The sequence below is a fragment of the Pongo abelii genome, chromosome 1, assembly GCF_028885655.2.
Source record: "Pongo abelii isolate AG06213 chromosome 1, NHGRI_mPonAbe1-v2.0_pri, whole genome shotgun sequence".
Classification (NCBI taxonomy): domain Eukaryota; kingdom Metazoa; phylum Chordata; class Mammalia; order Primates; family Hominidae; genus Pongo; species Pongo abelii.
The window spans coordinates 180,705,143-180,731,977 of NC_071985.2; the positions used below are offsets into that span (position 1 = coordinate 180,705,143).

At 40.1% G+C, this 26,835-nt stretch overlaps 1 protein-coding gene across 23 annotated transcripts in view; it reads left to right on the forward strand.

The window, feature by feature from the left end:
- Nucleotides 1–26,835, forward strand: part of TUT4 (terminal uridylyl transferase 4) — a 129,551-nt gene that overhangs the window by 7,783 nt on the left and 94,933 nt on the right. For 21 of the 23 annotated variants that reach the window (XM_009250301.4, XM_009250279.4, XM_002810819.6 and 18 more), the window contains exon 2: nucleotides 18,955–19,765. In XM_009250301.4, coding sequence (XP_009248576.1) covers nucleotides 19,048–19,765 — 718 coding nt within the window. In that variant the 5' untranslated portion in view covers nucleotides 18,955–19,047. Of the gene's footprint in view, nucleotides 1–17,126; nucleotides 17,272–18,954; nucleotides 19,766–26,835 lie in introns of those variants that run through there. The other 2 variants (XM_054554722.1, XM_063718845.1) reach the window with 1 other exon arrangement.

Genomic DNA, 26,835 nt, shown 5'->3' on the forward strand with positions numbered 1-26,835 from the left:
AAGCAATTCTCCTACCTCATTCTCCTGAGTAGCTGGGATTACAGACACTTGCCACTACTGCCCAGCTAAATTTTGTGTTTTTAGTAGAGACGGAATTTCACCATGTTGGCCAGGCTGATCTTGAACTCCTGATCTCAAATGTTCCACTCACTTCGGCCTCCCAAAGTACAAGGATTATAGGCATGAGCCACCGTGCCTGGCCTTTATTCTGTTTCTTTTCTGGTGTTTTTTTTTTTTTTTTTTTTTTTTTTTTGGGACAAGGTCTCACTGTGTCCCCTAGGCTGGGGTGCAGTGGCGCAATCATGGCTCAGTGCAGCCTTGACCTCACTGGGCTCAAGAGATCATCCCACCTCAGCCTTTGGAATAGCTGGGTCTACAGGCACATGTGACCACGACACTCGAATTTTAAGATTTTTGTAGAGACAAGGTCTCACTATGTTGCATAGGCTGGCCTTGAACTCCTGACCTCAAGTGATCCTCCTGGCTGGGCCTCCCAGAGTGCTGAGATTATAGGTATGAGCCACCATGCCTAGCCTGGCCACCATTTTACTCAGTTGATAGTGTCTTTTGATTAACAAAAGTTTTAAATTTTCAGCCAGTCTAGTTTGTCCATTTTTTCTTTTGTTGCCCGTGCCTTTGGTGTCATACTCAACAAATAATTGTCAACTCCAATGTCATGAAGCTTTTCCCTTCTGTTTTCATCTAACAGCTTTATAGTTTTATGTTTCTTAGTTATGGTTTTATAGTTACAAGTTTAGGTTTCTTAGGTCTTTGATCCATTTTGAGTTAATTTTTGTTTATGATCAAAATTCAGTCTTTTGCAGGTGGATTACCAGTTTTCTCAGCGCCATTTGCTGAAAAGACTGTCCTTTCCCTATTGAATGGCTTTGTCATCCTTGTTAAAAATTATTTGACCACATATGTGAGGGTTTATTTCTGGTCTGTTTGATTCCATTGGTCTGTCTGTATGTATTTATACTAATACCATACTATTTTGATTACTGTAGCTTTTTTTTTTTTTTTGAGACAGAGTCTCACTCTGTCGCCCAGGCTGGAGTGCAGTGGCACGATCTCAGCTCACTGCAAGCTCCGCCTCCCAGGTTCACGCCATTCTCCTGCCTCAGCCTCCCGAGTAGCCTGGGACTACAGGCGCCCACCACCACACCCGGCTAAGTTTTTGTATTTTTAGTAGAGACGGGGTTTCACCATGTTAGCCAGGATGGTCTCATCTCCTAACCTTGTGATCTGCCTGCCTCAGCCTCCCAAAGTGCTGGGATTACAGGCATGAGCCACCGTGCCTGGCCTGATTACTGTAGCTTTGTAGTAAGTTTTGCAACTAGGAAGTATGAGTCCTCCACTTTTGTTTTTCTTTGTCAAGACTTCTGGCTATTTGGGGTCTCTTGAGATTCCATGTGAATTTTAGGATTGATTTTGGTGTTTCTGCAAAAAATGTCATTGGAATTTTGATAGGGATTGCATTAGATGTTTGGATTGCTTTGGGTAGTGTGGACATTTTAACAACAGTAAGGCCAGGCATGGTGGCTCATGCCTGTAATCCCAGCACTTTGGGAGGCCGAGGTGGGTGGATTACCTGAGGTCAGGAGTTCAAGACCAGCCTGGCCAACATGGTGAAACCCTGTCCCTACTAAAAATACAAAAATTGCCTGGGCCCAGTGGCAGGTACCTGTAATCCCAGCTACTCAGGAGGCTGAGGCAGGAGAATCGCTTGAACCTGGGAGGTGGAGGTTGCAGTGAGCTGAGATTGCACCATTGCACTCCAGTCTGGGAGGGAGAGCAAGACTCCATCTCAAAAAAAAAAAAAAAAAAAATTAAGTCTTTTGGTCTGTGAAAATAGAATGTGTTTCTAAATTTCAGCAATGTTTTATAGTTTTCATTGTACATATCTTTCACTTCTTTGGTTATGTAATTCCTTAGTACTTTATTCTTTTTGATGGTATTGTAAATGGAATTTTTAAAATTTCCCTTTAGATTATTTATTGTGTTTAGAAATGCAGCTGGTTTTTCGTGTGTTGACTTTGTATCCTGCTACTTTGCTGAATTCATTTTTTAGTTGTGTGTGTGTGTGTGTGTGTGTGTGTGTGTGTGTGTATAATCTTTAGGGTTTTCTACATATAAAATCATATTATTTGCAAACTGAGATAATTTTACTTCTTCTTTTCCAATTGAGATGCATTTTGTTTCTTTTGCCTAATGGCGTTGGCTAGAACTTCCAGTACTATGTTGAGTAGAAATGGTGAACACAGGCCGGGCATGGTGGCTCACGCCTGTAATCCCAGCACTTTGGGAGGCTGAGGTGGGTGGATCACCTGAGGTCAGGAGTTCGAGACCAGCCTGACCAACATGGAGAAACCCTGTCTCTACTAAAAATACAAAATTAGCTGGGCACAGTGGCCTGTAATCCCAGCTTCTTGGGAGGCTGAGGCAGGAGAATCACTTGAACCTGGGAGGCGGAGTTTGTGGTGAGCCGAGATCGCACCATTGCACTCCAGCCTGGGCAACAAGAGCAAAACTCTGCCTCAAAAAAAAAAATGAATAAATAAATAAATAAAAAGAAATGGTGAAAACAGGCATCTTTCCCTTGTCTTGATGTTAGAGGAAAAGGTTTTCATTTTTATCATTGAGTATGATGTCTACTGTAGGTTTTCCTTAGATAGCTTTTATTATATTGAAGTAGTTTCTTTCTATTCCTAGATTGTTGAGTGTTTTTATCATGAAAGGGTATTGAATTTTGTCACGTTCTTTGTCTGCATCAATTGAGATGATCATGTGGTTTTTTGTTTTGTTTGGTTAATGTATGTTACATTGATCTGTTTTCATATGTTGAACCATCCTTACATTCCAGGAATAAATCCCATTTGGTCGTGGTGTATAATTCTTTAACTGTGCTGCTGATTTCGGTTTGCTAGTATTCTGTTGTGGATTTTTGCATGAATGTTTATACTATTTTCATTTTAAGCCTCAGCCTCCCAAGTAGCTAAGCATACATTCAGTGACATTAAATTTATTTACATTATTGTGCAACTATCACCACCATCCATTTCCAGAACATTTCCATTTTCCCAAGCTGAAACTCTGTACCCATCAAACAATAAATTCTCATTTCCCTTGCTTCCTAACCTCTAGCAACCACCATTCTACTTTATTTCTATGATTTTTGACTGCTGTAGGTACTGTGTATCAGTAGACTCATATAATATTTGTCGTGACTGGCTTCTTTCATATAGCATAATGTCTTCAAAGTTCATCCATGTCATAGCATGTGTCAGAATTGTCTACCTTTTTAAGGCAGAGTAGTAGTTCATTATATATATGTCCCACATTTTGTTTATCCATTCATCTGTTGGTGGATACTTGGGTTGCCTTCACATTTTGGCTATCGTGAATAATGCTTCTTTGAACGTTGATGTTCAAATACCTGTTTCTGCTTTTGGTTATTTGGGTATATACTTAGAATTGGAATGGTTGGATCATTCTATGTTTAATTTTTTGAGGAGTTGTCTTGCTGTTTTTTCATTTTCTTGAGTGTGCTCATTGAAATACAAAAGTTTTAAATTTGATGAAGTCCCATTTATCTTTTTTCTTTAGTTTTCTCTGCTTTGAGTGTCATACCTAAAAAATCATTGTTGATCCAAGATTATGAAGATTTACTCCTATGTTTTCTTCTAACAGTTTTACACTTTTAGCTTCTACATTTAGGTCTTTGATCCATTTTGAGTTTGTTTTTTTTTTTTTTAAATGTGATATGATGTAGGAGTTTCTTTTTTTTTTTTTTTTTTTTTGAGACGGAGTCTTGCTCTGTCACCCAGGCTGGAGCGCAATGGTGCGATCTTGGCTCACTGCAACCTCTGCCTCCTGGGTTCAAGCGATTCTCCTGCCTCAGCCTCTCAAGTATCTGGGATTACTGGCGCCTGCCACCATGCCCAGCTAATTTTTGTATTTTTAGTAGAGATGGGGTTTCACCACGTTGGCCAGGCTAGTCTCGAACTCCTGACCTCAGGTAATCCGCTGCCTTGGCCTCCCAAAGTGCTAGGATTACAGGCATGAGCCCCTGTGCCCAGCCTGATGTAGAAGTTTTACTTCTTCTTTTTTTTTTTTTTTTTAAAGACAGAGTCTCGCTCTGTGGCCCAGGCTGGAGTGCAGTGGCATGATCTCGGCTCACTGCAACCTCTGCCTCCTCCCGGGTTCAGGCAATTCTTATGCCTCAGTCACCCTAGTAGTTGAGATTACAGGCGTACACCACCATGCCCAGCTAATTTTTGTATTTTTAGTAGAGACAGCGTTTTACCATGTTGGGCAGGCTGGTCCCTAACTCCTGGCCTTGGGTGATCTGCCTGCCTCGGCCTACTAAAGTGCTGAGATTACAGGCGTGAGCCACTGCGTCTGGCCAGTGTATTCTTGTATTTGAAAAATTTCTCAGTTTTAATAATCTAATGATGCATGTATCAATAGATATAACACACAAAGACAGAGGTTCTTTGGATTCTCAGTATTTTAAGAGTATAAAGGTATTCTGAGACCAAAAAGTTTGAGAATTACTGAGTTAGGCTCAGAGACATACTCTAGTACATAAACTTGGACCAAAACTTGGGAGTCATGTTTCTTGTAGTCATATACCAGTCCCATTTGTGTTATCTTAGGCAAGTCATAAACAGGGTGCCTCATTAATGTATAAAATGGAAATACTGCAAGACTATAATTATAGTAACTTCACAGATGTGTAAAGATAAGTGAATGGGCATGCTAGACGGGTAGTGTTTGTCTTTTTTTCTTTTTTTTTTTGAGTCGGAGTCTTGCTCTTTCGCCCAGGCTGGATTACAGTGGTGCGATTTTAGGTCACTGCAATTTCTACCTCCCGGGTTCAAGTGATTCTTCTGCCTCTGCCTCCTGAGAAGTCAGACTACAGGTGCATGCCACCACACCCTGCAATTTTTTTGTCTTTTTAGTAGAGATGGGGTTTCATTGTGTTGCCCAGGCTGATCTCAAACTCCTGACCTCAGGTGATCTGCCCGCCTTGGCCTCCCAAAGTGCTGGGATTACAGGCATGAGCCACCGCGTCCGGTCTTTTTTTTTTTTTTTTTTTTTTTTTTTTTTTTTTGAGACAGAGTCTCACTCTGTCGCCCAGGCTGGAGTACAGTGGCATGATCTTGGCTCACTGCAATCTCTGCCTCCCGGGTTCACACCATTCTCCTGCCTCAGCCTCCTGAGTAGCTGGTAACACAGGCGCCCGCCACCACGCCCAGCTAATTTTTTTGTATTTTTAGTAGAGACGGGGTTTCACCATGTTAGCCAGGATGGTCTCGATCTCTTGACCTTGTGATCTGCCCGCCTTGGCCTCCCAAAGTGCTGGGATTACAGGTGTGAGCCTGTAGTTCCGTGCCTGGCCTGTTTGTTTTTTTGTTTTTTTAAGATGGAGTCTTGCTCTTGTCACCCAGGCCGAAGTGCAATGGCATGGTCTTGACTCACTGCAACCCCCGCCTCCTGGTTCAAGTGATTCTTCTGCCTCAGCCTCCTGAGTAGCTGGGATTATAGACGTGAGCCACCACTCCCAGCTAATTTTTGTATTTTTGGTAGAGACAGGGTTTCACCATGTGGGTCAGGCTAGTCTCAAACTCTGACCTCAGGACCTCTGAGGTCCTGAGCATTTCAGGCCGCCTCGGCCTCCCAGAGTGCTGTGATTATAGGTGTGAGCCACTGCCCCCTGCCCTGCCATCTTTTTTTAAAACTGAAAATTTGTCTCCAGGACTTTTTGTAGGAACTTGTGGCATTGTTAATGTGGGTAATGTCTTGAACATTGCTTTTCCCCCCATACCTGTTTCCTCAAAGCCAGGAAATTATATCCATAGTTTACTACCTACTGTCTATTCTTCGTTCTCTTGTGAGACTGGTGTCCTGCTGGCTATATTTCTTATCTGACATTGTCATTTCAATCTAGGAATCTCTAGGTCACCCCTTTATATTCACTGATACTTTGGTGTAATTCCTGACATCCATATTGGGCAGTTGGAAGCATAACATTGAATGTAGCTAACACTTTATTTCCTTAATTTCTGTCTTCTAGTGATATTCAACTCTACTTTCCTTGATAGCTCCTATTCATATGATTCAAAATGATTCTTCTAACCAAAATTTTCTGAATTATCGTATATGTATTTTTAATGTTTCTTTAGTTTTTTTTTAATCTATCCCTAATTTCTCTGTAAAGCCTCTTTTTGGCTTTATCCTTTCCCTTCATCAGCATGGTTACTGTTGTGTTCCTTACCCTATTGAAATAGTGATTCTGTAACTTTGCAACCCAGTACAAATGATCTACAAATTGTATAACTAGTGGTGGCTCACACCTGTAATTCCAGGATTACTTTGGGAGGCTGAGGTGGGAGAATTGTCTTGGCGCCCTAAAGTGTTGGGATTACAGGTGTAAGCCACTTTACCTGGCCTCAGCACTCTCTTTAACTTGATGATAAGTAAGGCAGGAATGAAAGGAAAAGGAGATATGAATTGCACTATCTTTCCCTTTCCTTCTGCATCATCATTTTTAGAATAAATGTTTAATTCAGGGAAGTAACTTTAGTAAGGAAAGATATGATAGGATTCTTTGATCATTCATATTTCTTTTATCTTCTTTTTCCTTTTTCTTTCTTTTTTTTCTTTCCTTTTCTTTTTCTTTCTTTTTTTTTTTTTTTTTTTTTTAGACAGAGTCTTGCTCTGTTGCCTAGGCTGGAGCGCAGTGGCATGATTGCAGCTCACTGTAGCCTTTGCCTCCCAGGTGCAAGTGATCCTCCCACTTCAGCCTCCTGAGACTGGGACTACAGGTGCCTGGCTAATTTTTTATATTTTGTGGAGATGGAGTCTCCTGTGTTGCCTAGGCTGGTCTCAAACTCCTGGACTCAAGCAGTCCTACCACCTTGTCCTCCAAAAGTGCTGTGATTACAGGCATGAACCACCCCACCCAGCTCCCTTTTTTTTTTCTCAGTTGCCAAAACAAGAGCATTTATTTGTCTTTCATGTTACATGCCCTTTGTGGATAGAATGTATATTCTGCTGATGTTGGATAGAGTCTTTATATATCTGTTAGGTCTAATTATTTTATTTTATTTTTTGAGATGGAGTCTCTTTCGCTCAGGTTGGCATGCAGTGATGCAATCTTGGCTCACTGCAACCTCCACCTCCTGGGTTCAAGCGATTCTTGTGCCTCAGCCTCCCAAGCAGCTGGGACTATGGGTGTGGGCTACCACACCCGGCTAATTTTTGTATTTTTAGTAGAGACGGGGTTTCACCATGTTGCCCAGGCTTTTCTTGAACTCCTGACCTCAAGTGATATGCCCACTTTGGTCTCCCAAAGTGCTGAGCTTATAGGCATGAGCCGCCATGCCCAGCCAGTCTAATTAGTTAGTTTGTTTATTTATTTATTTATTTTTGAGACAGTTTCGCTCTGGTTGCCCAGGCTGGAGTGCAGTGGCCCAATCTTGGCTCACAGCAAACTGCTTCCACGGTTCAAGCGATCTTCCTGCTTCAGCCTCCTGAGTAGCTGGGATTACAGGCACACGCCACCATGCCTGGCTAATTTTTGTATTTTTAGTAGAGATGGGATTTTGCCATGTTGGCCAGGCTGGTCTTGAGCTCCTGACCTCAGGTGATCCACCCACCCTGGCCTCTCAAAGTGCTGAGATTACAGGCGTGAGCCACCGTGCCCAGCCGGTCAAATTAGTTTATAGTGTTACACAAATCCTCTATTTCCTTTTTCATCTTCTGTCTGGTTGTTCTATTATTGAAAAGTGGGGTATTGAAGTCTCCAAGTATGATTATAGAACAATTTCTCTTTTCAATTGTGTTAACTTTTGTTTCCTATATTTTAGGTCACTGTTGTTAGGTGCATATGTTTATAACTGTTATATGTCCTTGCTGGATTGAACCTTTTATCAATATATAATATCTGTCTTTGTGTTTTGTAACCTTTTTTGACTTAAAGTGTTATTTTATCTGATAATAATTTAGCCTCAGCTCTCTCTGTTACTCTTTGCTTGGAGTATCTTTTTTCATTTTTTCTTATAACGCCTTTGCTCTTTGTATCTAAAGTGAATCTTGTAGATAGATGATAGATTGTGTTTTCCAATTTGCCAGTCTCTTTTTTTTAAATTTTTATTTATTTATTTATTTATTTTGGGATGGAGTTTCACTATTATTGCGCAGGCTGCTGGAGTGCAGTGGCACAGTCTCGGCTTACTGCAACCTCCGCCTCCTGGGTTCAAGCGATTCTCCTGCTTCAGCCTCCCGAGTAGCTGGGACTACGGGCGCACGCCACCATGCCCAGCTAATTTTTTGTTAGTAGAGACGGGGTTTCACCATGTTAGCCAGGATGGTCTCGATCTCCTGACCTCGTGATCCGCCCACCTTGGCCTCCCAAAGTGCTGGGATTACAGGCGTGAGCCACCGCGCCCGGCCTATTTTTTAAAATTTAATTTAATTTTACTTTTTCGAGACAAAGTTTCACTCTTGTTGCCCAGGCTGGAGTGCAGTGGCACAGTCTTGGCTCACTGCAGCCTCCACCTCCTGGGTTCAAGTGATTCTCCTGCCTCAGCCTCCCAAGTAGTTGGGATTACAAGCACCCACCACCACGCCCCCTTATTTTTTTGTATTTTTAGTAGAGACAGGGTTTCACCAAGTTCTCCAGGCTGGTTGTGAACTCTTGATCTCAGGTAATCCACCTACCTCGGCCTCCCAAAGTGCTGGGATTACAGGTGTGAGCCACCATGCCTGGCCAATCTCTCTTTTTAATTGGAAAGTTTAATTCATTTACATTTAAAGTAATTACTGGTAAGGAAGGATTTACTTCTGCCATTTAGCTTTCTTTTCCATATGTTTTTTATGCTTTTTGTTCCTCTAATGCTGCCTTTTTATGTATTTAGTTGATTTTTTATAGAATTATAATCCTGTTTTGATTTTGTGTGTGTGTGTTACTTTCTTAGTGGATGCCTTGGGGATAACGATGTAATTAACATCTTAAATTTATAACAACCTAGTTTGAATAATGACAGCTTAGTTTAAATAGTACGCAAATACTCTGCTCCTACTCATCTTTCTCTCCTCCTTTATATTTTTATTGTCACAGATTACATCTTTGTATAGTTTGTGCCTGTTAACAGAGGTTTGTAATGAATTTTTATGCATTTGTCTTTTAAATCATGTAAAAGGGAAAAACCCAAGAGTTACCAAAATTACAATAAGATTGGCGTTTATATTTACCTGTGTAGTTATTTTTACTAGTGTTCTTTATTTCTTGTTATGGATTTGAGTTATTGTCTAGTGTCTTTTCATCTCAGCATTAAGAATTTCTTTTAGCACTTGTACATCAGAATGAACTTTCTCACTTTTTGTTTATCTGGAAATATAATTTCTCCTTCATTCTTGAAGGGTGGTTTTACTGGCTAGAGAATTCTTAGTTCACAGCTTTTTTCTTTTAGGACTTCAAATATGTCACTGCGTTGCCTTCTCATTTCCATGGTGAGAAATGGGCAATCAGCTGTTAAGTTTTGTTTGATGAGTTAAACTTTCTTGCTCCTTTCAAAGTTCTCTTTGGTTTTGACAGTTTGACCCTGTGTCTCAGTGTGGATTTCTTTGAGTTTATGCTGCTTAAAGTTTATTGAGCTTTGTGGAGGTATATACTTGTGTCTTTCATCAGATTGGGGGAGTTTCTGACCATTGTTTCTTCAAATATTTTTTCTACACCCTTCTCTTTCTTCTTTCTGTGACTCCTATTATGCATATGTTGGTATGCTTGGTAGAGAAGAAAATAAACAGTATTGCCCAGGGCACAAAATGCCAGAGAACAAAAAATACAGAGGGCAGAAAAAAGTTTGAGAAAGAATTTTAGTGTTCTGAATATTAGTGGTCTTTAGAAATATGACATTATAACTGTGAAACAAGATCAGAGTGCTGTAAAAAGGAATAATTAGAGAGCGAGAGTTCTTAGAAGTAAAAAATATGATAGAATAGTTGGAAGATAGAGTTGAGGAAATGACCTAGGAAGGAGAATAAAAAGAAAGGTGGAAAAATGGAGAGAAAAGATAAGAAAATTGGAGAATCAATTTAGGAGGCCCAAGTCTAATTAATAGGAGCAATAGAAAGAGAACAGAACAGATGAAAAGGAGGAATTTATAGTAGATAGAAGAAAAAAATTTTACAGAAGTGAATGATGTGAATTACTGATGAACAGAGCCAGCTGATTAGGCAACAAGATGACTATGCAACAAGATGAATGAGGAAATATCTACAGCAGGCTTATTGCTTGGAAATTTCAGAATACCAAAGCAAAGAGATCATCCTAGAAGTTTTCTTAGAGAAAAAAACAGGTCAGTAAAAAAGGTAAAGAATAAGAATGGCATAATTTTCTCACTGCTAGTCCCAGAAACTAGAAATCATTGAAAACATTTTGAATGAATAATTTCTAACCTAGAATTTTATTTTATTTTTTTGGGACGGGGTGTTGCACTGTCGCCCAGGCTGGGGTTCAGTGGTGCCATCACGGCTCACTGCAGCCTTGACCTCCCGGGCTCAAGTGATTCTTCCACCTCAGCCTCCCAAGTAGCTGGGACCACAGGCATGCACCACCACATTTGGCTGATTTTTGTTTGTTTGGTTTTTTTTTTTGTAGAGACAGGGTTTTGCCATGTTGCTGAGCTGGCTTTGAACTTTTGAACTCAAATGATCCTCCCGCCTCAATCTACCAAAATGCTGGGATTGCAGGCATGAACCACCGTGCCTGGCCCTAACCTAGAATTTTATACCTAACCAAATGAGGTGTGAAGATACAATAAAGACATTTCAAATATGCAGTTTTATAAAATTTACTTCTGGTTGGAGTTTACGGGGGTCCAATAAATAGCACCCCTTTTGCTTTCCTGAATTTTCAACAAATTGGGTGAAACAAAGGAAGCATATGGAGACCAGAATATAATTTTATTTTTATTTAGTTTTTATAATTTTATTTTTGATAAAGTTCAGTTTGGAGAAGGCGGCTTATACTTTCAACTGGTTTACTGATACCAAGTGCCAGAATTAGGCAGACTTAGCCCTCAGGAACCAGCAGAGCTGAACAACTGCAGGCCCTATGTGAGGCTTACACCTGTAAATGTTAGAGTATGATGGAACAGAATGGGAAGGAGAGGGGACGAGGCTAAGTTTTGTCTGGATTATTTTCCCAAACTCACTGATGAAGTAAGTTACCTCTTCTCCTTAGGCAAGGAATGAATGAGGGGAGTGGAAAGAGGTCAGGAATGTTATGATAACGGGTATCCCTCTACATAGAATGAAATATCGAAAGTGGGGCATAATTATTTTCTTCAATGTCTTCCGTGTTTTCTTCCTTTTTTTTGAGACTTGAGTCGCACACTGTTGCACAAGTTGGAGTGCAGTGGCGCAATCTCAGCTCACTGCAATCTCCGTCTCCCAGGTTCAAGTGATTTTTGTGCCTCAGTCTCCCCAGTAGCTGGGATTACAGGTGTGTGCTACCATACCTGGCTAAATTTTTTTTGTATTTTAATAGAGACGAGATTTCGCCATGCCAGGCTGGTCTTGAACTCCTGGCCTCAAGTGATCTACCTGCCTTAGCCTCCCAAAGTGCTCGGATAACAGCCGTGAGCCACTGTGCCTGGCCTCATGTTTCCTTTCTTAGAAAGCTGCTGGAGGGTATGTTCCACCAAAAACAAGGGAGTAAATCATGGAAGAGGTAAAAAGAAGAGTCAACATGAGACAGTGTAAGGGAATTGGTAGGATGATAGTGAAAGGAAGTCTCAGTATAACGACAACTGTAGTGAAAGTATAGTAACGACCAGAAAGCTCCCAAGAAGGGATATCCAAGGAGAGAACAGCAACAACAAAACCAAATTACTTGATGTGTTTGATCTTACTGAGAAGATATTTATAGTTCTGTCAATGAATTATTGATAGGTATGTAGAAGAAGCTTAAGAAAAATGAAGCAGCAATTAATTTCAGGTAAAACTGAAAAGTATACCAAAAGGGAAATGTGATTAAGTATATATATTTCTTAAGTCAAAAGGTAGATCCAGTAATAGAGTGGCTTAAAAAACAAAGAGTTTTATTCCTTTCTCATATAATAGTTGCTGGATAAGTGTGGTCAGGAAATCTAGATGAGTAGTTTGTTCCATGTGGACATTCAGGGGCCTAAGTTACATTGATCCTGCTGTCTCACCAAAAGTATGGCCAAGGACTAGCCGAGTGGACATGACCTGGGTTTGTTTGAAATGCAGAATATTGGAACCCACTCCCAATCTACTGAATCGAATCGCATTTAGTTGTTTATTCCTATACACAAAAGTTTGAGACTCACTGGTCTGGATTAGAACATGATGGTTGGTTGGATGATTGAAGCTGGGCAGTTGAGAATTTTATTCAGTGAGAAGAGAAAGCATGAGGAAGTAAGAACTTTATCAGAAGGCCACATCAGACTGCAGAGAAGTTTGTGAAATGTAGACTAGTCATGTGCTCAGGAAAAAGGAGAAAGTAATTTTTAGGGACATCTAGGAAACTCTGTGCTACAGTATAGTTGGCTTAACTGTGAATAATATTGGCATATCTTATTAAAATCATCCTAGGAGGATGGTGGTAGGGTGGGGAGGTACTTACGTTGCACAGTTATATATGTTTTTAGGGGGAATATTTGAGATAGCTAAATCCATACCTTTCATGTAGGAAGTTAGCAGATAATAGCTAAGGCCGGGCATGGTAGCTCATGCCTGTAATCCTAGCACTTGGGTAGGCCAAGGCAGCAGGATCGCTTGAGCCCAGGAGTTCGAGACAGCCTGGGCAACATGGTGAGACTCTGTCTCCATAAGATTTTTTTTTAAATTGCCAGGTGTGGTCGTGTGTGCCTGTGAGGCTGAGGTGGGAGGCTGGCTTGAGCCCAGGGGGTCAAGGCTGCAGTGAGCCATGACTGCATGCCACTGCACTCCAGCGTGGGTGACAGAGTGAGATACTGTATCAAAAAAAAAAAAGCTAAAACAAAACAAGAAGTATTATCTTAAGCATGTTATTTAGAAATATGGAGATAAATAAAAATAATTGAAAGTAGGTAGTTGCCTCTGAGGAGAGAAATTGGGAGTTGGCAAGACAGTACTGTTTTTCAACCATGTAAATGTATTTGTTTTATTAAAAACAGATTAGAGGCCAGGCGTGGTAATCCCAGCACTTTGGGAGACCGAGGCGGGCAGAACGTGAGGTCAGGACCATGCTGACCAACATGGTAAAACCCCGTATCTGCTAAAAATACAAAAATTAGCTGGGCGTGGTAGCACACGCCTGTAGTCCCAGCTACTCAGGAGGCTGAGGCAGGAGATTTGCTTCAACCCGGGAAGCGGAGGTTGCAGTGAGCTGAGAGTGCACTCCAGCCTGGCAGCAGAGTGGGATTCTGTCTCAAAAAAAAAGATGAGAAAAGACAGTCTCTACTGTTCAGATAGGAAGTAAACACATAAATAGGTTTAAGTGCTAAGTGCTGTGAGAAAAGTAAAAAGAGTTCATTAAGAAGAGGCATACTTATCTGAGCCCACCCTGGGTAGGAGGGTGGAGGAGTAGGTTATGGAAAGCTTTCTGAAAGAGAGACATTTCCTAGTTATATTGTAGACAACATAAAGTATGATGCAATTAAACATCTTTTGGATTTCATGTATTTTTAAAGTGTGAACAATTAAAAATAATTCAGATTACTTTTAAAAAATCCATTTAACGCATTTATTGGGTGCCTACTTTGTATTAGGCACTATGGTATGCCCAGAAGATGTAATGTAAGCAAAATCAGAAATGATTTCTTACCTCATAGACTTGAGAATCTCATGGGGAGACTGACATGAATCAGATTGTTCACTGTAAGACTGTACAGAAGTCCCTTCATTTGTGCTTTCAGGATCACTTTCAGGATCACTTCTTACAGCCATGGTTCATTAAGTGTGGCCCCCCAGTCCAGCCACGTCAGCTGGGAGGATCGCCTTAGCCCAGGAATTCAAAGCTGTAGTGAGTTAGAATGGCATCACTGCACCCCAGCCTGGGTGACACACGGAGACCCTGGCTCTGAAAAAAAAAAAAAAAAAAAAAAGTACTTTTTCTTGATAATTATTAAGATATAGTTGGTTATTTAAGGTTAGAATTTCATTTAATGCCCATTTACCACATTCTAAAAATGTAACCAAGAACTAGAGGTTAGTTCTGATAATATTTTTTTCCATGATTTGAGGTTATTTGAATTCTATTATTTTTATTTGTTTCAACCAAGTAAAGTGTGCAGGGGAAGCAGTGAGCCTTCATTTCTTTTCTTTTTTTGAGACAAGTTCTGGCTCTATCACCTGGCCTGGAGTGCAGTGGTGCTATCTCAGCTCACTGCAACCTCTGTCTCCTGGGCTCAAGCCATCCTCCTACCTCAGCCTCCCAAGTAGCTGAAACTACAGGTGCATACCATCACACCTGGCTAATTTATGTATTTTCTGTAGAGACAGGGTTTTACCATGTTGCCCAGGCTGGCCTCGAACTTGCGAGCTCAAGCAATCAGCCTACCTCAGCCTCCTATGCAGCTGAGATTACAGGTGTGAGTCACTGTGCCCAGCTGAGCCTTATCTTCAAAATACTGTCTCCTCAGAGAGAACTTCATATCTAGGAATTACAGCTTTTTGGGGAAAATTTTGTACTCTTAATAGCTTCAAAGAAAAAATTGAAAATAGCAATTTTGTGATAAAATTTTTGAGGCAATAAGACATTGGCTACTCTTACAAGAAAAGATGTGGGGGCGATTATCATTAATTATAACTTAATTGTACTTTTACAAATAAAGAGTGTAATTGGATTGTTTGTAACTCAAAAGATAAATGCTTGAGGGGATGGATACCCCATTCTCTATGATGCGCTTGTTTTACATTGCGTGCCTGTACTGGAACATCTCTTGTACCCCATAAATATATACACCTACTATGTACCCTTAAAAAGTAAAAAATAAAGGTGAGGAAGATGAGAAAATAGTCTTTTTCATAACACATATTCCTATTAGCAATTTTTTTTTTTTGAGATGGAGTCACATTCTGTCACCCAGGCTGGAGTGCAATGGCGTGGTCTCGGCTCACTGCAACCTCCTATTAGTAATTTAAATGTATTTTTAGTTATATGAAAAATTACTCAAAGTGGCTGACGCAGTGGCTCATGCCTGTAGTGCTAGCAGTTTGGGAAGCCGAGGCAGGAGGATCGCTTAAGCTCAGGACTTCAAAACCAGCCTGGGTGACACGGCGAAATCCTGTCTCTACAAAAAATACAAAAATTGACTTGGCATGGTGGCACACACCTGTAGTCCCAGCTAGTTGGGTGGCTGCGATGGGAGGTTTGCTTGAGCCTGGGGAGGTCAAGTCTGCAGTGAGCCGTAATTGTGCCACTTTACCCCCAAACCTGAATGACAGAGCAAGACTATGTCTCAAGAAAGAAGGAAAAAAAAAAGATTACTCAAAATGAAAACCTGTCAATTTTCTAAGCCTGGGACTCTCCAGGTACATTGATTTATATTAGGTACATTGATTTTTTTTCTTTTTTTACTCTTTGTAGCTTTTGTTTATGTATACAAACTTGATTTATGGAGTATTTTTTGAGTGGATGAATAAATTGTCTAAAATGTTTTACAAGCAAAATTGTGGATCAGCATTGTTATTTCAAATCTTTATTGTTTATGGCTTTTGTCAGATGACATCTACAAAATTATTAAAGAATTGTAATAGCAGACTAGCATTAAAAATTCAAAGATATTTTGGTTACTAGACAAGGTAAAACTAATCTTTTAGAAATATAGCTCATTTTAATTTTTGAAATAGAGCTCATTTTAGTTTTTAAAACGAGGAACCTGCAGCAGTTCTCATAAGAATTTAGAAATAGTCATATGTTTTGACAGCTTTTCTGACAGTTATGTAAAACACCTTATCAAGAATAATAAAAGCAAAATGTATTAATTAAACAAATTCATATGTATAAAAATTAGGAGCAAAAGCATTCTTTTGCAGTTGTAAGTTTCTATAGCTTTTACTGGAAAATGTTAGTCAAAATATTAATGGTGAAAATATAGTGTGGTTTAAAATTTTTTTTAATTAAAAAATTTTTAAAAATACTTTGCTAGACTCCAACTGACACCAAATCTAGTATGGTTTTGACTTTAATTTTCATTATAATAATTTAGAAAGAAGAACCTATTACATTTTTAAAGTAAAAGACAATATTACTCTGGAAAAGCAAGGCAGAGAATGTAGAGGACTGCACTATAAAGAAGAATTATTGGCCAAGTGTGGTGGCTCATTCCTGTAATCCCAGTGCTTTGGGAGACTGAGGTGGGAGGGTTACTTGAGGCCATGAATTTGAGACAAGCCTGGGCAACATAGTGAGACTTTGTCTCTACAACAAAAAAAAAATTAGCCAGGTGTGGTGGTGTGCACCTGTGTTCTTAGCTGCTTGGGAGGCTGAGGCAGGAGGATCATTTGAGCCCAGGAGTTCCAGGCTGCAGTGAGCGATTATTAAAGAGTGAACTCTTTTTTAGGTAAGATTTTTTTGTTTATATGATGTAAAGTTATATGATAGAGATGTTTACCTAAATTTGTAATTTAGTAAATCAACCAAGTAAAATCAAAGATGGTACGTTTTAATTCTATGCAGTTTGCTTTTGCTGGCAGAAGGACTCTAATTTTTATTCATATTATTAATCTTTGTTTAGAAACGGATCTGAATTTAAGGTATATAGGGCAAAGTGAATAGTAAAAAACATCCAGATTTTTTAAATAAAATCTTTTTTTTTTTTTTTTTTTGGAGACAGGGTCTCACTCTGTTGCCCAGGCTGGAATGCAGGGTTGCAATCTTGGCTCACCGCAGCCTCTGTCTCCTGGTCTCAAGCGATGCTCCCACCTCAGCCTCCTAAGTAGCTGGGACTACAGGCGCATGCCACAGTGGCCGGCTAATTTTTGTTTTCTTTGTAAAGATGGGGTTTCACCATGTTGTCCAGGCTGGTCTTGAACTCCTGGACTCAAACAATCCGCCAACCTCGGCCTCCCAAAATGCTGGGATTACAGGTGTGAGCCAAGTGCCCAGCCTTGACATTATTATTATTATTTTTTTTCCGAGATGGAGTCTTGCTCTGTCACCCAGGCTGGAGTGCTGTGGCGCAATCTCAGCTCACTGCAACTTCCGCTTCCCGGATTCAAGCAATTCTCCTGCCTCAGCCTCTTAAATAGGTAGGAGTTTACAGGCGCCCACCACCGTACCTGGCTAATTTTTGTATTTTTAGTAGAGACGGGGTTTCACCATGTTGGCCAGGCTGGTCTCAGACTCCTGAACTTGTGATCTGCCCACCTCGGCCTCCCAAAGTGCTGGGATTCCAGGCGTGAGCCACCATGCCTGGCTGACATTATTTTTTAGAACACTTTTAGGTTCACAGCAAAATTGAGCAGAAAGTACAAAGTTGCCATATATACCCTGCATCCACACATGCATAGCCTCCCCCACTTTCAACATCTGGCACCAGAGTAGCATGTTTATTACAGTGGATGAACCTACATTGGCCCGCATTGATACCTTATCCCCCAGTGTCTATAGTTTACTTTAGGGTTCATTCTTGGTAATTTGCATTTTGTATCATTATACAAATGTATAATGACAGATACTCACTATTATAGTGTCATAGAGATTATTACTGTTACTTTTTTTTTCTTTTAACTCTTAAGTTCCTTTTTGTTGTTGTTGTTTTTGAGACAGAGTCTTACTCTGTGGCCCAGGCTGGAGTGCAGTGGTGCGATCTTGGCTCACTGCAACCCCCCCGCCTTCTGGGTCCCCGTTCAAGCAATTCTCCTGCCTCAGCCTCCCGAGTAGCTGGAATTACAGGCATGTGCCACCATGCCCAGCTAATTTTTGTGTTTTTAGTAGAGACAGGGTTTCACTATGTTGGTCAGGCTGATCTTGAACTCCTGACCTCGTGATCCGCCTGCCTTGGCCTCCCAAAGTGTTGGGATTACAGACATGAGCCATTGCACCTGGCCCCTGTTGGTTTTTAAAGTATACTTCAGCGAATTCATTTGAACCCATTTTTACTTCAAGGTGGAGAAAGTCTATTGTTTTCCCATATTTAGAGAGTCAAGTTCGAGGTAGGCTAGAGGTACAAATAGATGCTAGTTGGTGGTAAAGTCTTGTGGGCAAGATTTTACCATTTAGGATTCCATAAACGGATTCATTTATAGCACATAAAGATTGGGATTCTCCATCTTTGAGATGGAGTTTCGTTCCTTCTTGTTGCCCAGGCTGGAGTACAATGGCGTGATCTTGGCTCACTGCAACCTCTGCCTCCCGGGTTCAAGTGATTCTCCTGTCTCAGCCCCTGAGTAACTGGGATTACAGGCGCATGCCACCATGCCTGGCTAATTTTTGTATTTTTAGTAGAGACGGGATTTTATCATGTTGGTCAGGCTGGTCTCGAACTCCTGACCTCAGGTGATCCACCCGTTTTGACCTCCCAAAGTGCTGGGATTACAGGCATGAGCCACCACACCCAGCCAAGATTGGAATTCTTGTGTTTTCTTTATTCTGTTTCCTTTCATGTTAATTGTGATATATTCAATTGCAAGTTTTAGTTTTCTATTGAAATTCTTAAAGAAATATGAAACAACCTTTACTTCTAAAATTCTTTATTTTGGTGCTGTTTTACCACAATTACATTAGAATTCCCTTGATGAGCATTTGGCTATTTACCTAGTGCACCGTAACTCCTTCTCATATAGTTTTCTGAGTTTTGTCTTTTTTTTTTTTTAATGATTTCTTCAGGTTTTAGAACAAGTTAAAAAAATTGTTTTTTTATTGTCTAACCATAAAAAAATTGTTTTTGCATTTTAAATAACAGATTTTTCTTTTTTTTTTTAACCCAATAGTTTGCTTGCCTAAACTGGATTTGAAGCAATTTAAACTACTGGAGATCTGCCATTTTATAATAGCACAATTGGAAAGAAACAGATTTTCAAATAATGGAAGAGTCTAAAACCTTAAAAAGTGAAAATCATGAACCAAAGAAGAATGTTATTTGTGAAGAAAGCAAAGCAGTTCAAGTTATAGGTAATCAAACATTGAAAGCTAGAAATGATAAATCCATAAAAGAAATTGGGAACAGCTCTCCAAATAGGAATAGTAGTAAAAAAAATAAGCAAAATGATATTTGTGTAGAAAAAACAGAAGTTAAATCATGTAAAGTAAATGCTGCCAACCTTCCGGGTCCTAAAGATTTGGGGTTAGTCCTTCGAGATCAAAGTCATTGCAAAGCAAAAAAATTTCCTAATTCACCAGTGAAAGCCGAAAAGGCAACCGTTTCACAGGTAAAATTAGAAAAGGCAACCAGTTTACAGGCAAAAGCAGAAAAATCACCAAAGTCACCTAATTCAGTGAAAGCAGAAAAAGCATCCAGTTATCAGATGAAGTCAGAAAAGGTACCGAGTTCACCAGCAGAAGCAGAAAAGGGACCCGGTTTACTGTTGAAAGACATGAGACAGAAGACAGAATTACAACAGATTGGAAAAAAAATTCCAAGCTCCTTTACTTCTGTGGACAAAGTGAATATTGAAGCTGTAGAGGGAGAAAAATATGCTCTGCAAAACTCACCACGATCTCAGAAGCAACGGACATGTACAGATAATACTGGTGATTCTGATGATAGTGCTTCAGGAATTGAAGACGTATTGGACGATTTAAGTAAGTCATTTTTTGGAGGGATTTTTGTATATTAATGTTCTTTAGATTATCCCTGGTTTAACCATTTTAATTATAAAAAGTCATGTTTATACATAATTGTTTAGCACTTTTGTTCCTATATGAAAACATCCACATTAATAATACTTGAATTAATGGTTTCTTACTAGATTGATCCTTGGTGAAGCTAAAAAAAAAGCCTTTTCATTTATTATGGTAGGTACAAAGACTGTGCAAATAAAAATTTAGTATCTTCTTTAGTTGGTACACACGTGCTCGTACACATACACACTCTGTTTAAATGGTCTTGATAATGTATTGCTCATTCATTCACCAAATATGTATGTATTGAATTCTTCTTCTTATATATATATCAAGCATTTGTTTACAATGGAAAACAACAACAAAAAAAACAAAAACAAAAAAACCCATAGCCCTAAACTTCAAGGAAGCTTCCAGTCTGATAGGAGGGTGATACAGATAAACAATGATTTTCAGTGCCAAAAACTTAATTGAAGTTGAGAGAGCACATGATTAAACAGTGAGATTTAGACTTTGGGCAGACAAAATAGGTGATATAAATTGTGAGATTGAGTATTACTGAGACTTAGTATGGCTAGAGCAGAAAGTTGAGGTTGAGAACGGCAAAAGATGCAACTGAAAGGGAACACAGGAATATCAGGGCCTTCTAAGCCATGCCAGAAAGTTTGGACTTTATCCTGAGTATTTTCAGAAGCCATTGAAGAGTTTTTTTTGTTTTTTGTTTTTTGTTTTCTGAGACAGAGTCTTGCTGTGTTGCCCAGGCTGGAGTGCAGTGGTGCGATCTCGGCTCACTGCAACCTCCGCCTCCCGGGTTCAAGCAATTCTGTCTCAGTCTCCTGAGTAGCTGGGACTATAGGCACCTTCCACCATGCCTGGCTAACTTTTTTATTTTTAGTAGAGATGGGATTTCACCATATTGGCCAGGCTGTTCTTGAACTCCTGACCTCGTGATCTGCCCGCCTCGGCCTCCCCAAATGCTGGGATTACAGGCGTGAGCCACCGCGCCCGGCCTTTGGAAGAGTTTTAAGTAAAGTAATGCTGTGATCAGATTTTTAAAAAAATCCTTTTGAGTATAATGCAGGAAATTCTTTGATAGGAAAAGGACTGGAAACAGAGATTGGTTAGGACACTTAGAGTTTACTTGAGAACTGTTGTAAAATTCATTTGGTTGTGGGATCCTGATTTTAGTTTTAATTGTTTAGAAATATTGTCTATGTCTTTTGAGTAACTTTAATCCTGATTTTGTTTAAATTAAATAATTTCTTTTATAATTTTTTTTCCTAGTGTTTTAATGGCTGGAAGAATACAGCGTTATCTTGATGTAGAAATAAAAAGAACCTATTTCTGAATCATTATTTGCCACACTTTGAGAAACACTGGTAAAGAATTCAGATATAGCTTGTTTTTATTTCTTGTGGTACACAGATGATGGTATATCGACAGACTTCAAAGAATTTTAATAGAGTTGACTTTATGTGTCTCAGTCTCATAATTGTATATTAAGTCTGAGGACAAGGCCAAATTTAAAAACTAAGTCAGTTTAGAGACAGAATCAAGTAAGTGATAATACTGGTAATGTTTAGATATGGGAAAAATGTAAACATCATGGTACTTGAAGGATTCAGGAAATAGTGGTGGTTTTTTTTTGTTTTGGTTTGGTTTTGTTTTTGAGACGGGGTTTTGCTCTGTCACCCCGGCTAGAGTGCAGTGGTGTGAACTTGGCTCCACTGCAACTTCTGCCTCTTGCGTTCAAGCAATTCTCCTGCGTCAGCTGGGACTACAGGTGTGCGCCACCATGCCAGGCTAATTCTATATTTTTAGTAGAGACTGGGTTTCACTATGTTGGCTAAGCTGGTCTTGAACTCTTGGCCTCAAGTGATACCCCCACCTTGACCTCCCAAAGTGCTGGGATTACAGGCATGAGCCACTACACCCGGCCAGGAAATAGTGGTGTTTAAGGTCACTTAATTGGCCAGGCGCGGTGGCTCATGCCTGTAATCCCAGCACTTTGGGACGCCGAGGTGCATGGATCACCTGAGGTCAGGAGGTCGAGACCAGCCTGGCCAACATGGTGAAATCCCATCTCTACTAAAAATACAAAAATCAGCCAGGTGTGGTGGCACATGCCTGTAATCTCAGCTACTCGGGAGGCTGAGGCAGGAGAATTGCCTGAACCAAGGAGATGGAGGTTGCAGTGAGCCAAGATCGTGCCACTGCGCTCCAGCTTGGATGACAGAGCGAGAGTCTGTCTCAAAAAAAAAAAAAAAAAAAAAAAAAAAAAAAGATCGCTTAGTTAAGGGTCTTGTTATTTGAATTGATGAAAAACCTGATTTAAAGATTATTTATTTTTTGAGACAGAGTTTCACTCTGTTATCCAGGGTGGAGTGCAGTGGTGTGATCTCAGCTCACTGCAACCTCTGCCTCTGAGTTCAAGCGATTCTCCTACCTCAGCCTCCCAAGTAGCTGGGACTGCAGGCGCCTGCCACCACACCCAGCTAATTTTTGTATTTTTAGTGGAGATGGGGTTTCGCCATATTGGCCAGGCTGATCTCAGACTCCTGACCTCAGATGATCCGCCTGCCTCAGCCTCCCAGAGTGCTGGGATTACAGGCATGAGCCACTGCCCTGGCCAAAGATTATTTTTCTTTTAAAGTCAACAAAATAATTGAGGTGACATAGAGAGATAGTTAAGAATATGGGCTCTGGAGTGAAATTGCATGGGTTTTGAATTCCAGCTTCTTTACTTATTAACTTTGTAACCTTCAATAAACTGCTTATCGCTGAAAAATGTTTTCTCATTTTTAAAAAAGTGGAGATGCTGCTGCCTATGTTATAAAGATTAAGTGAAATAATCCAGTAGAGGGTTTCATGTAGTACCGGACACAGTGGGCATGCAATGGCAATGACTATCACTTATTATATTACTCCAATTAAATGCAGTTTTTACTTGTTAACATGGAGAATGAGTTGAACTAGTTTCAGGAAGCTAGCTTAAGGAAGCTAGTAGACCAAGTAGAGGTTCTTTTGGGAAACTTGGTTTAACAAATTAATAAAAGTGATTTGTAGTATACAGTCATTTTTCGTAAGTAAGTGCTTCTCATGTTTTAAAGAATTCTCTTTAAATTCATGTATAATATGATATGTATAATATTTGCCTTGAAGTCATGTTTATACGTAATTGTTTAGCACTTCTTTTTTTCCCCATATGAAAACATCCAAATTAATAATAATTGAATTAATGATTTCTTATTAGATTGATTCTCGGTAAGATAAATACAGTAAAACCTTTATATGTAGATCATTATCTTTTTTTTTGGAGACAGAGTCTTCCTCTTTTGCCCTGGCTGGAGTGCAGTGGTATGATCTTGGCTCACTGCAACCTCCACCTCCCGGGGTCAAGTGATTCTCCTGCCTCAGCCTCCTGAGTAGCTGGGATTTACAGGCGCATGCCACCACACCTGGCTAATTTTTGTATTTTTAGTAGAAATGGGGTTACACCATGTTGATCAGGCTGGTCTCGAACTCCTGACCTTGTGATCCACCCGCCTTGGCCTCCCAAAGTGCTGGGATTACAGGCGTGAGCCACTGCGCCCAGCCGTCTTTTTTTTTTTTTGAGACAGAGTCGCTCTGTCGCCCAGGCTGGAGTGCAGTGGCGCCATCACAGCTCACTGTAACTTCTACCTCCTGGGCTTAAGCGATTCTTGTCCTTCAGCCTCCTGAGTAGCTGGGACTACAGGGATGTACCGCTACACCCGGCTAATTTTTGTATTTTTAGTAAAGACGGGGTTTCACCATGTTAGCCAGGCTGGTCTCGAACTCCTGACCTCAAGCCATCTGCCTGCCTCGGCCTCCCAAAGTGCTGGGATTATAGGCATGAGCTACCATACATGGCTAGATCATTATCTATTTGGACTTGATAGGTTATATAGAAATTTGATTGATCTCAGTCTTCTCCATTAGGCCTAACTTTAGCTCCCACCTGGCACATCATTTTTCTTTTTGTCATTTATTCATTCATTCAATAAAATTTTGTTTTTTGGTGTCCACTACATGCCAGGAACTGAACTAGTCATTAGGAATATGGAAGTGATGGAACTGATAATTCCACCCTTATGGAGTTAATCTTCTAGTGGAATGAAACAGATAACAAACACAATAAATAAGAAAAATATGTAGTAAGTTGGCCAGGCATGGTGGCTCACACCTGTAATCCCAGCACTTTGGGAGGCCGAGGCAGGCAGATCACCTGAGGTCAGGAGTTCAAGACCAGCCTGGCTAACATGATGAAGTCCCGTTTCTACTAAAAATACAAAAAACTAGCCAGGCATGGTGGTGTGTGCCTGTAACACCAGCTACTCGGGAGGCTGAGGCAGGAGAATTGCTTGAATCTGGGAGGCGGAAGTTGCAGTGAGCTGAGATCGCATCATTGCACCCCAGCTTGGGCAACAAGAGCGAAACTCCATCTCAAAAAAAAAAGAAAAAAATATATATATAGAGTAAGTTAAGTAAGGTGGTTTTAAATCCTTTGAGAAAAATGAAGTAGGAACGACATAGGGAATGATGCTACTGTTGGTATTGGTGGAGTTAAAGTGTCAATGAGAAAGTGACATTAGAGTAAATACTTGAAGGAAAGAGGTGAATGAGCCAGGTGAATATTTGAGGAGAGAGTATTCTTGATCTGGGTTTCTCAAACTTTAATGTGTATATGAATTGTTTGGGATTCATATTAAAATGCAGAGTCTTGGGCCTCATTTCCAGAGTGTTTTGATTCAGAAAGCCTAGGATAAGGCCTGATAAATTGGATTTCTAATAAGCTCCCAAGTGATGCTGATGCTGCTGGTCAAGATAATGCTTTCAAGCAGCATGCACCAACTCATCTTACTACATCGCCCTTCATTGTGTTTTCAGTGTAGTAAGCAGAATGATCGTGTTAAAATGAGTCAGATCACATTACTAGTATTTAGAGTGTTTCAGTGGCTTCCCATCCATCAGAGTAAAAGCTAGTTTTCTTACAGTGGCTAGTAGAGCCTTACACGATCTGTGACACTCCCCTATTTCTCTGCCTTGCCCTCATTTGTTTACTTCTCACCCTTTCTCTCTGCTCCATCCACATGGTTTTCTTGAATTTCCTCAACTGAGAAGATAGATATCCATAAGAAGAACTTTGCATTTGCTTTTTCCTCTGCGTCAAACACTCATTCCCCGAATGTCCATGTGGCTAGCTCTCTTAAACTTCCTTTGCTTTTTTTTTTTTTTTTTTTTTGAGTTAGGGTCTCACTCTGATGCCCAGGCTGGAGTGCAGTGGCATGATCTCAGCTCACTTCAACCTCCACCTCCCGGGTTCAAGCAATTCTCCTGCCTCAGCCTCCCAAGTAGCTGGGATTTATATGTCATAAAATTCATCCTTTTAAAGTATATACTTCTGTCTTGCTATTGGGTCAATTTTTTTTATTTAAAAAGTCTTAAGTATTCAAGGCCAGGTGCAGTGGCTCGTGCCTGTAATCCCAGCAGTTTGGGAGGCCGAGGCGAGCGGATCACCTGTGGTCAGGGGTTCGAAACCAGCTTGGCCAACATGGCGAAACCCTGTCTCTACTAAAAATACAAAATTAGCTGGGCGTGGTGGCGCATGCCTGTAATCCCACCCAGCTTCTTGGGAGGCTGAGGCAGGAGAATTGCTTGAACCTGGGAGGCAGAGGTTGCAGTGAGCCGAGATTGCACCACTGCACTCCAGTCTGGGCAACAAGAGTGAAACTCCGTCTCAAAAAAAAAAAAAGAATATTTTACTAAAAATCTAAGTATTAAGTATTCAGTAGTTTTTATTATATTCACAAAGTTGTGCTGCCATCACTGTCCAATTCTGAACATTTTCATCATTCCACAAAGAAACTCCATACCCATTAGCAGTCACTATTCATTACCCGCTCCTCCTCCCCACTGACAACCATGAATCTACTTTCTCTCTCTTTAGATGTGCCTATTTTATATAAATGAAATAATACAATATGTGGCCTGTTGTGCCTGCCTTATTTGGCTTAGCATATTTTTTTCAAAGTTAATTAATGTTATGGCATGTATTAGTACGTCTTTCCCTTTTATTGCCGAATAGTATTGCATTATATGGATATATTACATTTTGTTTGTCCATTCATCAGTTGATGGATATTTGGATTGTTTTCATCTTTTGATTATTCTGAATAATGCTGTTCTGAACATTTGTGTAAAAGTTTTTGTGTGGATGTATGTTTTCATTTTTTCTGTATATATATTTAGAAATGGAATTGCTAGTTGTATGCTAACTCTATATTTAAATTTTTTGGTGATAAATACATATAAGATTTACCATCTTAACCATTTTAAAGTATACAATTCAGTGGCACTAAGTACATTCACAGTGTTGCACAGTCATAACTACTGTCTAATTTCATCATCCCAGAAGGAAACCCCATGCCCATTAAGAGTTACTCCCCATTCCCCACTATCTCCAGCCTCTGGCAACTACTAATACACTTTTTGTTTCTATGTATTTGCCTATTCTAAATATTTCATAGAAATGAAGTCATACAATATGTGGTCTTCTGTGTCTGGCTTTCATTTAGTGTCATGTTTTTAAGGTTTATCCATGTTGTAACGTGTATCAGTACCTCATTCCTTTTTAAGGCTGTTGTTATGGACTGGATTATGTCCCCTCCCAAATTCATATGTTGAGGCCCTAACCTCCAACGTAATTGTATTTGGAAACAGGGCTTTTAGGTGGTAGTTAAGGTTAAATGAGGTCATAATGGTGAGGTCCTAATCTGGCCTTATAAAAAAGAAGGAGAAGAGAGAACCTCTCTCCTGTAAGGAAAGGCCATGTGAACACACAGCAAGAAGGTGCTGTTTGCAACCCAGGAGAGAGCCCTCACCAGACAGTGACCCTGCTGACACCTTGATCTTTGACTTTCCAGTCTCCAGAACTGTGAGAAAATAAATTTCTGTTGCTTAAGCGACCCAGTCTGTAGTATTTTGTTGTGGCAGCCTGAGCTGACTATGAC